The 15,155-nt window shown below is 50.8% G+C and overlaps 1 protein-coding gene across 2 annotated transcripts; it reads left to right on the top strand.

Moving 5' to 3' along the window:
- The first annotated feature begins 2,245 nt into the window (after positions 1–2,245).
- Positions 2,246–9,435, top strand: KLF11 (Kruppel like factor 11). Of its 2 annotated transcripts, XM_037392411.1 has the most exons (4): positions 2,246–2,394; positions 4,540–4,794; positions 6,063–7,056; positions 9,073–9,435. In XM_037392411.1, exons 1-4 carry the CDS (start codon positions 2,353–2,355, stop codon positions 9,375–9,377), a joined length of 1,596 nt encoding a protein of 531 aa, XP_037248308.1. In that variant the 5' UTR covers positions 2,246–2,352; the 3' UTR covers positions 9,378–9,435. The 2 variants fall into 2 exon arrangements, with proteins under 2 accessions (XP_037248308.1, XP_037248309.1); XM_037392412.1 differs by lacking the exons at positions 2,246–2,394; positions 4,540–4,794 and adding an exon at positions 4,804–5,817.
- Positions 9,436–15,155: the final 5,720 nt, after the last annotated feature.

The raw sequence follows: 15,155 nt of genomic DNA, 5'->3' as shown, positions 1-15,155 counted from the left end.
GAAGATGCTCCTTCGTCACCTAAAACTGCCTCAGCTGGCAGCAACATAACAAAGCAGACCAGGAAATTTTGGTAAGAGCTCTGGGGATTTGTACTGAAAAACTTCATTGCCGTTTTTAGCTCAGCGAAGGCAACACGATCAAACACGTTTCCCCCACGGTGCAAGTCAGAGTACAGACATGTACCACCACTTCTAACTGGCACTGCACGCACGTGTTGTCACGAGCACCCCTGGTCCAGCAATCTCCACTTGGGGACTCAGAAGACGGGGACAGTCTGTGGTATGTGACATGGGAAAACATCCTGCTGGGAGCTGGGAGAACTGATCCGCTCTGCTTCCCTGCAACTGCTTCTTCACTGGCGAGGCTGCTGTGCTGCCTTCAGATGCTATTACTAAATTAAAAATCCATGCTGCAAATGACTAAGGCTGTGTGTATAAGCGCTTTAAGCAGAAACTGCATGTGTTTCAACAGGCAGCAAAGAGACAAGCACAGCCGCTTCTCAACTGCAGTGGAACTGGAGAGAACGCAAAATAGAACCGCACAGTTATTTTCCTAGTTTTACAATTCCTTAAAGGTTTCCCTTGAAATGGGACCGTGTGAGAGGCTCTGGTTTTACAAGGAACAGCTAGTGATTTATATGAGACACATACCTTGTGCCCCCACTGTGCCACCCTCAATCGTGCTTTTTAGTCACTGACAGCATTTTCTTCGAAGTTGTTTCATTCCCTGTCACACAATCGATTTCCTTTGGCAAACAGAACTCTTTAATGTTAGAGCTGGGTTTGCAATCTGAATTACCAGCATTTTTCTTACTCTCATAAGGCACAGGGCCCTGCCACACAGGCGGCAGCACGGTTGGTACCATGCAAACACAAACAGAAAAGCTACTTGCAACCCAAGTACTGCACAAGAGGCTGGGCAGAGACGCGAGCTCGCAGGTTGCAAGCCACAAGCAGCAACAAGGGTGTGCAAGAAACTCTGTGGGACCTTCTGGAGTTGTTGCTTGCAGTTCTACCGGCTGCCGCAGTCCCTGTGGGACCCTGCGGGGGAGATGGTGTGGTGGGCACCTGGAAATGGGGGGGGGGGGGGCGGGGGGAAACGTTGCATGCGGGAGGTACCGGGGAGAGCTGCAAGGCGGGAAGGGGAATGCTCCTGTGGACGGGCCTGGGAGATCGGTTTAATGTGGTGTTTGATGGGCTGGAGGCAGCGGCACCGGGAAGCTGAAGCACACGGAGCGTGCGGTGACGGGGAGCAGAGGTGAGCACGCTGCGGCAAAGCTTCGGAAGCTGCAGAAGAAACGGGCCGCGGTGGCCAAGCCAAGCCGACGGCAAGGGGAGATAGCCCAGATGATGCCCCCACGCCCTCCGCAGGGGCCGGGAGGAGGTCACCCCCGGCGGAGCGGGGGCCGCAACGAGGGGCGGCAGCAGCCCGGAGCGGGGCCGCCTCAGGGCCGCGCCGCGGAGTCGCCGCTGCCCGGCGGGGCCGCAGACGGGCCGTGCGCTGAAGCGCCCGTTGAAGCAAGAAGCGGAGAGGCCGGGCCGGGAGCGCGTTGCGGACAAACCCTGCGGCGGCCGGAGGGTGGCTGCCCGGGGAGGCTCCCTGCCGCGGCCGGCCCCGTGCCTCGGGCGCGCCGCGCTGACGGCCCGTCCCGCTTTCCGGAGGGGGACCGCCTGTCTTCACTCCCGGACGCGCCGGCGGGCCGACCCGTGCCGCGGGCGGGGCCCGGTCCCTTCCTTCCCCGCCGGCGGCGGCACCTGCCCCGGGGGGGGGGCCGCCACACCCCGCCCAGCGCCCGGGCCGCGCTGCCCCCGCCGTGCCGTGCCGTGCCGTGCCGTGCCGCACGCACCGCTGAGGGGGGGTGGGAGCCGCGCCCCCCCCCGCGTCCCGCCCCGCCCCGCCACACCCCCACCGCGCGCACGGGCATTCCCGGCCTCCGCCCCGCCCCGCCCCCAGCCCGACCTTTCCCCCAGTTTCCAGCGCGCGCTCCCCGGCCCCGCCCCCGCCCTGCCTTCCCGCCCGCCGCCGGCCGGGCCCACGCGCCCGCCCTTCCCGCTGGCAGCCCCGCGGCACGCCGCGATCACGCCGGCAGCCGCCGCTCATTGGCCGGGCGCGGGCCGAGGCGGGCGCTGATTGGCGAGTAGCCGCCGCTCCCCCCGCCCCGCTTCCCCCGCTCCCCGCCCCCCCCGCCCCGCCCGTGCTGTCTGGCGCAGGGAGCGCTGCGGCGCGGGTCCCCCGGCGCGCGGGGGAAGGGGAGGGGGCGGAGCCGGCGCCGGCGGCTGCTGCTCTGTGTGTGTGTGCGCGCGCTGCCGCCGCTCCCCGGTCACACCGCCGCCGCCCGCCGGAGCTGCGCCATGCACGGCTCACCCTGCTCGGAGATGGGAGATGCGCCCGCGGTAAGTGGCGGGCGAGCGGAGGGAGGAGGGGGGCGGCGGGTGCCCCGAGCCGCGGGCAGCTGGCGCCGGTCCGGCCCGGGCACGTGCTCTGCGGCGGGCAGGGGCGCGGGGACCGGCACGGCCGCGGCGGGTCGGTCGCCCCTGGGGACCGTTACTCGCCCGGGGGCGGGGGGGGATGGTCGGTTGGGACCGTTACCCGCCGCGGGGGGCGGGCGGGCGGTGCCGTTGCCGCTGGGGGGGCGGCGGTGCCAGGGCAGAGCCCTCAGGGGCGGGTGTGCCCCGGTCACCTGCAGGGGGGGGGCTCCCCCCGCGGCCTTTGTGGGGGCGGTGGCGGGGCGGGAGCTGCTCCCCCCCCCGCTCCTCCTCCTCCTCCTCCTTCTCCTGCTGCTGCTGCTTCCCTTCCTTCCCGCCATCCGCCCCGCAGCGGCGCCGCCCGGCCGGCGGGGTGACGCGGGGACAGGCGGCCGGGCGCCCCGAGCCGTGCCCCTGGCGGCGGGGGAGCCGTGCTGCGGCGCTCGCCCTGAGAAGGGGCTTTTTTAGGTTTTCTTTTCCGAAGCGGGCTGTGTATGTGTGTGTGTATATATATATATTCATGTAACTGTAGGGACAGCTGCTCTCCTGAAACGTGCGTTTGGAAGACATGAACCTGCTGGCTTGGCTGCCTGCAGTCACGCTGCGGGGAGCGGTGGCAGGCTTTGGGGCAGCCGGGTGCACAGCCTGCCCTGCGGTGGCTCCTGTGGGACAGGCGCGCTTGGGTCCGGGCTTGCAGCCCGCATCGGGTTTTGCCCTCCTTCCCGTTCCCATTGCTTTTAGTGGAAATTCTTAGGAGTCTCCCTCAGAACCGTTAGTCACTTGAACCCCATCCTGCTCCCCAGTCTTGACATCTCCATGCCTGGTACATGTTTTAGGTGAAAGTCCTCTGTGAGTGCATTTTGTATTCATTATGTTGAACGTGTTTACCGTGCAGGTCCCTATAGGGGAGGCAATGGCACGCAGCTTTGCATCTTTGTGACACTGTTGAGCCAGGATCATTCCTCCTTCCTTGACTCTGTAACAAAACTCGCTGACTTAGGTGTGTAAGTGATGTCGCCCAACAAGTATAGTTCCCTCTAGGGCTTTAGAACGTGCTAACGGTGTGGCGGTGTCTTTTTAGTTAGAACCTTTTCACTGCAGTCTGTAAGCACTCTGTGTAACAGCAGTAGGCTCAAGAATCTGGGTCCATGCAGAATCCCAGCCTTCACAGTTAGTTGGTGTGCCTAAAGACTGGAAGAGTTTGGATGTCTAGGTGAGCCTGAGCTGGCACGTGAGCGATAAACCAGCCACGCTACGTAGCTTTTGGAGTCACTGCCAAGTGCTGTGGAAGCTTTATGAAGTTTGGGTATCCTTTTGCAGAGGAGTCAAGTGTGTTGCGTGCATGCATACACATGCACACACAAATTTTATGTGATGTTTGCAGCTGGAAACAAATCGGTATGACTACATTTGTCTTCATGTTACTCATAGTGCATCTTGAGATACTCAGCACCTATGTAGCGTCATGACTTTCTGAAGTACAATACATACAATTCCCACTGCACTTTGAAGGCCACTTTCCCCCCTTCCTTCCCCCCACCCTGGCTTCCCTATTGACAAAAATAAGATGAAAATGCTTTTGCAAGATGTGGTACTTAGTCAGTGGTCATAGCTTAAAGCGTCTTACTGTCAGCTGAAATTTATCTTCAAAACGTTACCAGAATTAAGTTAGTGCTGACCAGCAGTCATCTTTTGGGTCCAGGAAACAGCCTTGTCTAAACAAAGTTGGAAGTCAGGATTTTTTCCCTCTTTTCGCGTGTATGCAAGCACAGGGTGTGTTCATTCAGAGAAGTGTAATCTGGGACAGCAATTCTGGAAATGTGAGCTATATACATATCTGTTCCTTTCCTGCAAATCACACTTCTTTCTATTTAAATTTTATTTTTTTAAGAGTAACAGGGGAGTGGAGATGAGCTGGTGGGGGGAGGGTTAGGAGTTGAGCGGGTTGGTAAAAGCCTTTCTGCGGGCATGGGATCTGTTTCAGATGACCTTCATCATGAGCAGACAGTACGTGGGTGGTATTGGCTTTGTATTCTGACCTGTCCTAATAGCCAGTAATCCAATTGCATTTAGGTTGACATCGTGGACATCTATGAGTCTATCCGTGAAAGGCAGCGTCATGACAGCGAAAGGTCTACCTGCAGCACCTTGGAGCAGAACGACATTGAAGCTGTTGAAGCGCTTGTTTGTATGAGCTCCTGGGGTCAAAGATCACAGAAAGGTGACATATTAAAGATAAGGCCACTTACGCCCTTCTCGGATTCTGGTGATTTCACAATGCACGCTGAGACTACGTCTGAATTACCAAAGGACTATTTATCTACACTGGTAAGAAAAACATGAATGCAAAATAAATAAGCCTGGCATCTGGATGTTACATCTCTTCAATGTTCCGATTTGGCTAGAAAAGACAGCTTGCTCATGTGTCCCTGTGTGGAATAGCTGTAGTATAGCCAGTGCTCTGTGTGTGCACGCAGAGTAGTGAGGCGGGCATGGTGAATGTGGGTTTTTCTGATGTGTCTGGAATGGCAAATGCAGGAGCTTGATCCCTTGTTAAACATAGACATGAAAGCCCTTGTTTTTACACTTGGCAGGTACGTTGGGGATGCTGTCTGTGTGGCCGTTGTAGGTTTCTTGGGGCACTGAGTAAGAATTGGCTTCACTCTCGTCATTATAAGAGAAAGTACAGGTTACCATTATGAAATAGACAATTTAATTAGTTTCTGTGCTATGAGTTTTTACATGTAGTCTGTTATTTCTCCAGAGCATTGGTCTACTCTGGCTGAGTAATGTCGGTTGAATCACTTTATTTTTTTTCTTTTTTGTTGCAATTTATGTTGCAGCAAAAGTAGGTATTAAAAAAGGGCTTGGTGCTCTTCAGGTTTCGGATGGTTAAGGCCCTTTTCAACCAGCGGGCTTCTAGTGTGCAGTTATGTCAGGAAAAAGGGGAATAATAGGGGAAAAGAGTCTGAGACAGTATGGCACCTGCTTGATGGACTTCTCTCATGCTCCTGCCGCTCAGTGTTGTTACTGTCTCTTGAGCAGCACAGGAGACAGGTGTGAGTTTTCAGAGGTAAAGGAGGAAGGAGAGGTGGTGGCAGCAGGAGAGCATAGAGAGAATGGATGAAGAAGAGAGAGAGCATTTCCATTTGCCTTTGTCTCTGGAGTAGCCACCAGCTGATGAGGTAATCATTGATAAAATATCTAGGGTTTCCTGGAAGTCTGAAATTGAAAAAGTACAATATTGCTGTCTGTTTCTAGCCTGTTTTCTGTGAACAGCAGAGCGCTCGTACCTCTTACGGCTGCACCAGTTGCTGAGGAGAAAGGAATGGGAGAGTTTGTCATAGTGCAGTGAGTAGACATGCAATATTTTATGCAGGTTTACAGCTGCCTCATTGCCTTTCTTTTACTAATTTTCTTTTGAGCACATTCAGAATGGCCATCAGATGGGCCACTGTATGCTTTAATCAGTTTGTCCTAAGAGACAGGTTCTGGGATTCTGGTGAGGGGCTGTAATTTTATTTTTCACTGTAAAGATAGTCAAAAATTATGCTATGAAGTTACACTGCTGTATAATGGCGTTGTCTGTTTTGCAGTGCATGACCCCTCCGCACAGCCCTGACTTTGTTGAGATATCAGCTGCTATGCTCCTCTCCTCACAAGTCACTTATTCCAAACCAAGGACTGTCATGGCAAGCACAGCTGCCTGCTCAGTCACATCAGCGACCGGTGCCTCTCCCATAACCAAGCCATCTGTTATCAACATGGAGCGACAGTGCAGTCAGAAGCCAGTGATATCGGAATCCTTCACCCCTCAGCCTTGCAGGGCCATGGCAACAAGTGTCATACGTCACACAGGTGATAGTTCGGCTTACCATCACATTCCTGCTGTGCAAGAGAAGACAAAGGTAACTTCAGGCTACAGCACTCCCAGAGACTGGTGTGGAGTGGATGACCGAAGACATTCCAGACTGCCACAGGACATGTGTGCTGCGGATGATTTAATTAACAAAACTTCTCCAGTACATCAGCCTTGCACACACGACTCCAGTGATACTGTGACCAATAAAGGACAGCTACCAGTCCGGCCCATGTCGCCACAGACCCACTTACCAAAGAGTTGTGAGAATGACTTGCTAAAAAGAGCTACCCCGGTGACACCTGCCCCTGTTTCAAGCCCCCAAGTTCTCTGTCAGATGATCCCTTTAAATGGGCAAAGCAGTATGATCAATGCCTACGTCAAGCCTTCTACTCCAGCAGTCTCAGCTCCCATGAAACCTATTTTACCACAGACAGCCCCACTCTCTCAGCCTGTCCTCATGGGACCTTCTGTGCCTCAGGGGACCGTCATGTTGGTTCTTCCACAGACTGCTGTCACACAGACACCGCAGTGCCCACAAACAGTAATGACTGTTGGGAGCACCAAGTTACTGCCCCTTGCCCCTGCTCCTGTGTTCATCACTTCTGGTCAAAGCTGCGCCCCCCAGGTGGACTTTTCTAGACGGAGGAATTACGTTTGCAACTTTCCTGGGTGCAAGAAAACCTATTTCAAAAGTTCCCACCTCAAAGCCCACCTTCGCACCCACACTGGTACGTATGACAGCACGCGTCCTTTGGCACTCCAGCTCTGGCTTGTGTTGGGGTGCTGAAATGCATGGGTTTTGGGGGGAGAGGGTGGGAAAGGGAAGAGGCAGGTGATCGGCAAACTTCTGCCTATCTCGGAGACGGGAGGAATGTTCATTCTCTGTGGGCAGGCAAAACAAGACAGACTTTGTTCTGAGACCTCAGCTGACCCCATAGTGTTAGTTGAATTTCACATGCTTTACTTGGAGCAGAGCTTTGCTGTCTCTGTGTGTGTGTGTGTGTTTAGGTTTGAGTGGAATCCTGCCGTCTGGACTCGATCGAAATGAATTGTGCGAGTCCCATTTTTGGGGGCATGGAAAGGTCTGGTATAAGCAAACCATAGTAGAGGTAGTTGGTCTTAAATTGTTACACAAGTAAAAGAAAGGTGAGGAAGTCAGAAACTGCACGTTTTCCCCAAGTTTTGTTTAGGCTAAATGGGAATGCATTAGATTTTGGGCAGCTGTGTGAGGAAGCAGAGCTGCTACAGGAGCGTAGCAGTTTATTCACTTGCAGAAAAGGAATTTTAAAGGCAAATGAAAACTAATTGTAATTACACATGAGCTGATTTGCTCCATAAAATCTGGTCAGTGTGGAGACCGTATACGTGTATGTTACTTACCCTTTTTCTGGCTCCAGATTCTGTTAAAACATTTGCGTTCTCAGGGACTGTTCCTGATGTCGAAGGATAGGCATAGCAGGAGATTGGTATGGAATAGCTCATTCAAAAGTGTCTAATTTTGCTTGTCCTTGGCTTTTTTTCCCCACCCTCCCTTGGCCTACAGACACTGGTTTATTGGATGTCAGCTTCTTTGGCAGGATTTGCATTAGTTTGCCAGCTTGTCTTTACAGTTCCTTTGGGGAAAGAGCTTAAACCCCACAGGAAGCTGATAATCCTTGTAAACCAGAGCTCAGTGGTAGAATGCTGCTTCTACTTCTGGCTTGAAAGTAAGTGCTGCAGGCTGCTGAATTAACCTGGAGCTACAGGATAGACATGGACTAACAACAAATGTCTTGGTTTTGAATAGGGAAGCTCTGTGTCCCTCCATATGGTGATCAAGCCCAGGACATCTATGGGAGGTGAACCACACTGACCCTTACTAGCCAGTCCGTGTTACAGGATCAGGAGGCAGAGTAGTTCAGCTTTCTTTTCCCAGTGCACAGGTAGTTAGGTGATAACACATACACCAAATGTAGAACTTTACTCTCAATATCTGAAATAAGAACAACACTTCTGTGGGGGTTTCTTTCTGCTGGACACTTTTGTCCTGCTCCAAAACGTTACCATAAATTTGGGTCACATGGTAGATGTTTATCTTGAGCTTTACCAGGGGTGGGGGTTGCAGGCGGTAGATCACGTTGTTTAGGATAGGTCTGATGTTAAGCAGTGGCCCAGGACAAGCAGAAGGTAACGTGGACGGCCGTCCTGACTGCTGTCATTCCTGGGTGTGCAGACCTCCCCAGTCTGTCTTGGGATCTAGCCCTGTGGGGATGGCAGGGCAGGCCATTCCTCAGTAGAACTCGCTGGGGCGGGGTGTTTGTGTATCAGACTGGATCACTGGAGCAGTGGGACTCTTGAGGCTGGATTCCAGGATCCTGCGATCCTGTTCTTATTTCAGATATGTTTGCCTGCGGTATTTGCTGATGACATGCAGCAGCCATATAGCTGTGGTGGCATGGGGCTTGCTTCTAGTTCAAGTCAGCTGATAAGGTAGCTTCGTGAAGAATCTTCTTCTTTAAACTGGGGTTTTGGACAATTAAACCAGACTTGATTGAAGAACATTTAAAGAGATATAAGGGAATAAGTAGAAATGGTATCTGTAACTTTCCTCTGGAACACAACTTGAGCTTAAGCTAATATTGAGTGCACACATGAGCGGTTCCATGGAATTCATCAGTTTTTGCAAGGCAGCGTTTAAGTTAGTTCTTTGATAAAACCATAGCAGGCTTCTCAGAAGTAAGTTATGCTTCTTTTATGTGCTGCAGGAGAAAAGCCTTTCAGCTGCAACTGGGAAGGCTGTGACAAGAAGTTTGCCCGCTCAGATGAACTGTCACGCCACCGTAGAACTCACACGGGAGAGAAGAAGTTTGCTTGTCCTGTGTGTGAGCGTCGCTTCATGCGCAGCGATCACTTGACAAAGCACACCCGCCGCCATATGAGCACAAAGAAGATCCCCAGCTGGCAGGCAGAGGTTGGCAAACTCAACCGAATTGCCACAGTAGAGAAACCGAAAAGCAGCAGTGGATTGAGTATGCTCATCCCTGTACCGTCATCTGTCTGTCAGGGCTAGTGTGAGGAAGCACCTTCTCTACAAACTTGCTGAAGATCAGGAAGAGCTCTAATGGCTACAACAGAACTGACAACGGCTTCTTTTCTTCGTGTGTGTGCATACTTTATTTTCCTTCAGCTTAGGTCCTCTGTCAATAATGCTATGTGAGAAATCTTACCATATATTCCCTCGTCCCTTCCCTATTTGTTTCTTTCAGTACTTGGGCAAATGCAATCACCAGCACTTCAAGAAAGCAGAACTCTTTGGAAATGATTTTGGCAATAGGTTAAAAAAATGTAATGCTTGCTGTTAATATTTTGATGGACAGTAAAACAGGGTGATTTTTAATTTTTATACTAGTATTTTCTATACCAAATATATTTTGTATTTATTCATTTTGGTCTTGATATACAGGCAAATTACTTAGCCTGCATTAGTAGGGGTGTGCAGGATGAGACCCAGAGTTTTGGAAACTCCTTCTCAGTAAACCTAAAGAATTGCATTCAGACTGTTTTGTAAACACATAATATTTGATAACCCATAGTGGTTGGGATTTTCACACTTGCAGATCCAGATCCTGCAGTGAGCTGGTGATGTTACACCCTTCTTACGCAGGTGACGTTGGGGGTTTGAGATCGAAATGTGTCATCATTTCTAAACCAAACCAAACCAGCATGACTTTCTTTCAGAAAACAAGTGTTGAAATCCTCAACATTTTATAAATTCATACCCTTTGCAAGTGGAAGCTGTTGTGACTTTTGGTAAAGGTTTGACATGCTGGGCATTCCTGAGTCCATCCTCTGCTGGAGCAAAGTCTGGAGGAGCCATACTTCTGTGATGGAGGTAGAAGCACAAGCAGTGTTTAGAAACTTTGACACTAAAAATTATGGTTTACTTTCAGTCCTACTAAACCAGCATATCGAAATCTTCTGGAAAGTGCAAAAATGGCAAGATAACCCATGAATAATTAGCTGGGTCTCTGTTTTGGGTTTGTTTTTTTTTTTTTTTTTTTGAGTACTGGAGAAATAGGAAACTAAGGTTTTTTTAATGTATCGTGGATGCTTGTGCACCTTATAAGAAATTGTTCAAGGCTTTCATTTACCTGTATCAAAGCACCAGGGGAAGTACTAATCATGTCTTGACTTAAGAAGTAGCCACCGTGTCAACTGGATGATGCTTTTCATGTGGCCTTATACTTCCCCACAGTACTTTGTATAAAATCACCCTTTTCTATTAAATGAGATATTCTCCCTGTTGATTGGATTTTCTTTTACACCAAATGTAGATATGGCTAAGAAGTGGGATCACTGGCTGCAGGAGTGCTGTGTTGTAATGGCATGGTATGAATAATAAAAAATGCCCACAGCACAGTTGTATTGCTCAGTTTCCGTGGTGCGGCAGGATGTGCATACGTATTGTAGCAGGGCTGACAGTGGAGCTGTTGTGCTGTGAAGCACCGGGTGTTGTTTTGCTGGGAGATGGCACACCTGCTGCACAAAATATTTCTGTAGTGTTTATTCCTTCTGGACTCTTCTCCCATCAGCCACTCCTGCACTGAAATTTAGTTGAGCACCAAGGAGGACTTTTTCCTTGATATGTAAAATGTGGATAACTAGGAATGCACTATCTCTTGCGCTGCTTTGTTGTTCTGAAATTCTGGTCTTGCTTCCCACTGTGGGCAAAGCACGGTTCTCATCTGTGTAAGTGCAGACTTGCTGATCTCAGCTAGCCCGCCCCTGAAATTGGCAGAGACTTGTTTTAGTTGAAAGCAGAATATATCCCTTTTTTTAATGCTTAAATCTATAGTCTTAAGTAATGGTAGTTAAAGTTTTCAAACTGCACTATATTGGGAGTATTGTGCTAAGTGTACTGAAGTTTTTGTGCCTGACCTTTACCATGTCCACACCCTATTCGCTCGACACGCTGCAATCCCACCGACCATGGCGTAGTGCTGATGAGTGTGTGTGCGTGTGCAAACCTCACTTTGTACTCTCCAAAGGGCTTGGTTGAACCCCCTCTTCCTGGTAAAGTGGGTGCTTGTAGTGTTGCTACTCTGTCAGTATGCAGTTTTCCAAATTCACGTGGTGAAGAAAGAGACATTGCTATTTTTTTGTTCATTTGTTTTGCTCAGAAGTCCCTTAGAACAAGCAGCTTGACTTCTGGATGCCGTTTTAGCATGCTTTTAACGGGGGAAGTGTGTTCTGTTTCAGTCCAATAGCCAATTTAGTACTTAGGTTTTTTTACAGATTAACCACATATGGTGTTCGCGTGAGCAAAACGGTTTGGAAACTCATGTCATAATTCAGTAATTTGTCACGTCAGTTTGTTGCATTATGGTGGGGGCAACGGTGGGCTGGAGAATACGGAATTTAAAAGCAATGTGTTGTGTACGTGTGTGACGATGCAGAAAAGCGACAGCTCCCTCTTTGTTAAGTTTGCCTGGCCTGTGATTCCTTGCAGCCCGCTCCTGCGAGGCATGCGCTGCCTTCCGCCACCCCTGTCTGGGACCTGCAGGGACCTGCGGCTCTTGTGGATGTGCATGAACAGCTGAGCGGCGGTGTGGCTGCCTCTGCTCTGTTTGCTCTTTCTGTTCCTTCCTGCTGTGTAAGGGTTATTTATGGATTAAGCATGACTGGGATAGCTGCTCTCTTTGCACTTTACTGCCTGAACTCTATTGTTCAGTCTTTATTTTGAGCCTATATTTTAAAGAAATGGAATCGCATTTTTGTACGTGTTTTTAACTTTTATTAAATAAAAAGTATGCAATGTGACTGGTTTTAAATCAAAAAATTGTGAATTTTCAGGTTTCATACATATCCATTCCAGAACTATGTAAATCCATCTGCCTTACGTTATATATCTAGGCCAGTGGAAGACTTTGGGGCTTGCTAGTTTACTTGTAGAGGCAGGACTTTTTGGATCCTGTTGTAAATTGACCAGTGCTTGTCCGTTTATAATTTTGTGCCATGCTGCTTGTGTATCTTGTAGAATGCCAGGGCTTGGGGCTTTTGCATGCTGTCTGAAAACAAGAGCCTCGGGGTGCATAACTGTTCTAGCATGGCCTCCAGAAGCTATCGGCAAAAGGTGATGATGGTCGGAGCACTGCTCTGTTACTGTTGCAAGCTGCGCATGGCATGAAAGCTGGAAATAAAGGAGAGATGAGAATTTGCCTTAAAAGATGGCTACAGTAGCCCTGCTTCTTCCTGTTCCCTCATACCTGTGTTCTGGCAGGCTGGGGTGTCACCTCCAGGTCTCAGCTGGCGATGGTGACAGCAGCAGTGACTACTTTAGATTTTCAAGTATCTCTGCTGTTTCTTCCCTGCTGATCAGTTCCCAAACCGCAGTGATGGTTATTTCTAGCAGGGTCACGTTTTAATGGAAGAGAAGGGGAAGAGAGGATGTAACGATGCCAGCTTTCTGTCACAGCCCTCCACAGCGAGGTGACTCAGCCTCTGCAGTCAGAGCCCTCGGAGCGAACGGGGAGTGGTGACTCAAGGCGTTGTCTGCAGGAGGGCACATTGTTCTGGCAAATGTGCTGAAGATGAAAATATCCCATGGATGGTCGTACTTCCCCCTCAGCAGAGCTTGGAAGGCTTTACTGCAGGATCAGTGCTCTGGCAGAGTAGCACAACCTCCAGCCCCTGGCTCTGGACGTCTCCATAATGCTTTTGTCTTCCAGGGGAAGATGTCCTACTTGTCTGTTCCTACCACTGTTTTTCAGGGAAGATTTTTCTGATCATCAAGTTACATCCTAAACAATACGTGTAATCTTTTTGCTGGTTTTTTTTTTTTATATTGTCTCCCTTGCTTTGCTTACATGAAACACTACAATGGATTTCACAGTTCTGTGCTCATGGTTCTGCTTTTCCTTAGAAACCAAGCTGTGGTGTGAGCTGTTGCGTGCAGCCAAGAGGTGCACTCGGTAATCATCCAGGTGGGGCTGGAGTCTGGAACAGCTTCGTCCTGTGAGAGAAAATGGTTCACATGTGAGGAAGCCTTCCCAGCTCTACCTCTGTGCTGACACAGGCATTGTGCAGGCAAAAGTCTTTCTGTCTTGTAGCCATTCTACATCCATAAAAACCATCAATTTTTCTAAAGGGAAAGAGGTGTCCATTGGGCTAATGCTACGTTTTGCAGTTAGACCAGCATTCGTTCCTCTGTGTGGTTACACAGCCAACCCTTCAGTTTAGCAGCAGCTTGCCTCACCTTGCTCACAGACCCCTGAGCACCGGTCCACTTGCAGTGAGGGTACTGGAAGCGTGGATCTGTTCCGAAGCTGCGGTGCTGGGTGGGCAGAGGCGGCCCGTGCTGCGGTGTGGCTGCAGGCTCAGTGTGCTCCTCTGGCTTAGGCTGCAGCTCTGGTGAAAGCTGTGCTCAGCATCCTGTGAATGACGAAGGTGGCACGTCGCTTGTCATCTCTCGTGAGCTGAGTTTTGCCTCAGGGTTGCACCTAGGTTGAGTTCATCTGCTGGGATAAATCTTCTAACCGGTTTTGAAGTTTAATCTGTGAGCCCATCTGCCTGTTTACCTTCCGTTCAAGTCTGACAAGGCAGCTTGAGGCAGGCAGGCAATGGCCGTGAGAAGGCAAACTTCTTCCATGTGTGCAGAAAGAGTAAATCATGACTCAAACCCTGGCAACCTACAGGCTAAGGAAAGACTGAGATGGTTCAGGAGGAAGCTGCAAGGCCTCGGCCACATCTGCTCTCAGTCCATGCAATCTCTGGGATTACCTTCCCTGCAGCCAGTACGTTAGCACTGAGGCATTTTCTTTCCAGATAGTTTTCATCCTCTGTCAAATGCAGCCTTCCTCGTTTTCTGCTTCAGTCCTTGAACAGGAGAAGGGAATCTGGTGACTTCTGCATCCTGATGTGTGCAGAAGCCATGGGCACATCTTACACGTGCAGAAAACCTGAGGAAGCTGAAGCATACCCTTTCCTGGGAGAGGTTTTCCTAGATGGGAAGAATACCTTAGGTTTCATTTTCTCCCTTGTAGTGTCTCACAAGTTCAGAGTGATTTCTGTTGGTTGTCATTTTTCAGATAAACCCACTTCACCCTGCGCAAGTAATCACCGTGTCCCGAGTGTGTGTGGCGGGAGGGAAACCAGCCCCTGGTGTGGATGCCCTCCCCGAGGTGTGGATGCCCTCCCCCTGGTGTGGATGCCCTCCCCGAGGTGTGGATGCCCTCCCCGAGGTGTGGATGCCCTCCCCCTGGTGTGGATGCCATCTGTGCCAGGCAGCTGCTGCTCCACCTTGCCGGCCAAGTGCGGTATGGAGCTCTGCCGGTGGCAGCTCCGGGGCAGTGGCTCTGTCTCAGCTCCCACGGTGTGTGTCTGCAAATAGTTTGGCTGAAAGTTTGTTGCGGTTTGATCCTCGGAGGAAGGAGGCTGGGGGAGAGCATCCTCGGGTTGGTGAGGGTGCCACCCTCTTTTGTCCTCTAGTGTTGTGAAGGCGAGTAGATGACAGCAGGGTGCTGGATGTGATGCATCAGGGAACTAGTGGTTGCTCTGCTCTGAGAGGTCTTGGCGATGGGGTGCTGGCAGAATCACACATATGGGGGCCATCCTCATGTACACTGGGCAAAAGAACTGGCGTTCAGGGTCCCGGAGACAGAGGTGGACTACAAAGACCTCCTGCCCTAAGGAGCTGTGGTTATGGTGACTGGCTGCTCTTCCTTGCTCTTTCCAGCCCTCTCACCCAAGCACAGATCACGTCACAGCTTTGTTTTCCCCACTCAGGTCTGCCTATAGCTCCCGGCTGAATTCTTGGAGCTCGTAGGAGATTTCACAGGATGGCTACCCA

Source organism: Falco rusticolus, chromosome 6 (assembly GCF_015220075.1).
Source record: "Falco rusticolus isolate bFalRus1 chromosome 6, bFalRus1.pri, whole genome shotgun sequence".
In the NCBI taxonomy this organism is placed as follows: domain Eukaryota; kingdom Metazoa; phylum Chordata; class Aves; order Falconiformes; family Falconidae; genus Falco; species Falco rusticolus.
Note: the sequence above shows the minus strand (reverse complement) of the source record. Positions and strands in the feature narration are given on the sequence as shown.

Excerpts from the sequence above, each read along its gene's own strand:
- KLF11 (XM_037392411.1), top strand. The coding sequence starts at position 2,353 with ATGCACGGCTCACCCTGCTCGGAGATGGGAGATGCGCCCGCG. Across the intron at positions 2,395-4,539 it reads AGATGGGAGATGCGCCCGCG|GTTGACATCGTGGACATCTA; the intron begins GTAAGTGGCGGG and ends AATTGCATTTAG. Across the intron at positions 4,795-6,062 it reads AGGACTATTTATCTACACTG|TGCATGACCCCTCCGCACAG; the intron begins GTAAGAAAAACA and ends TCTGTTTTGCAG.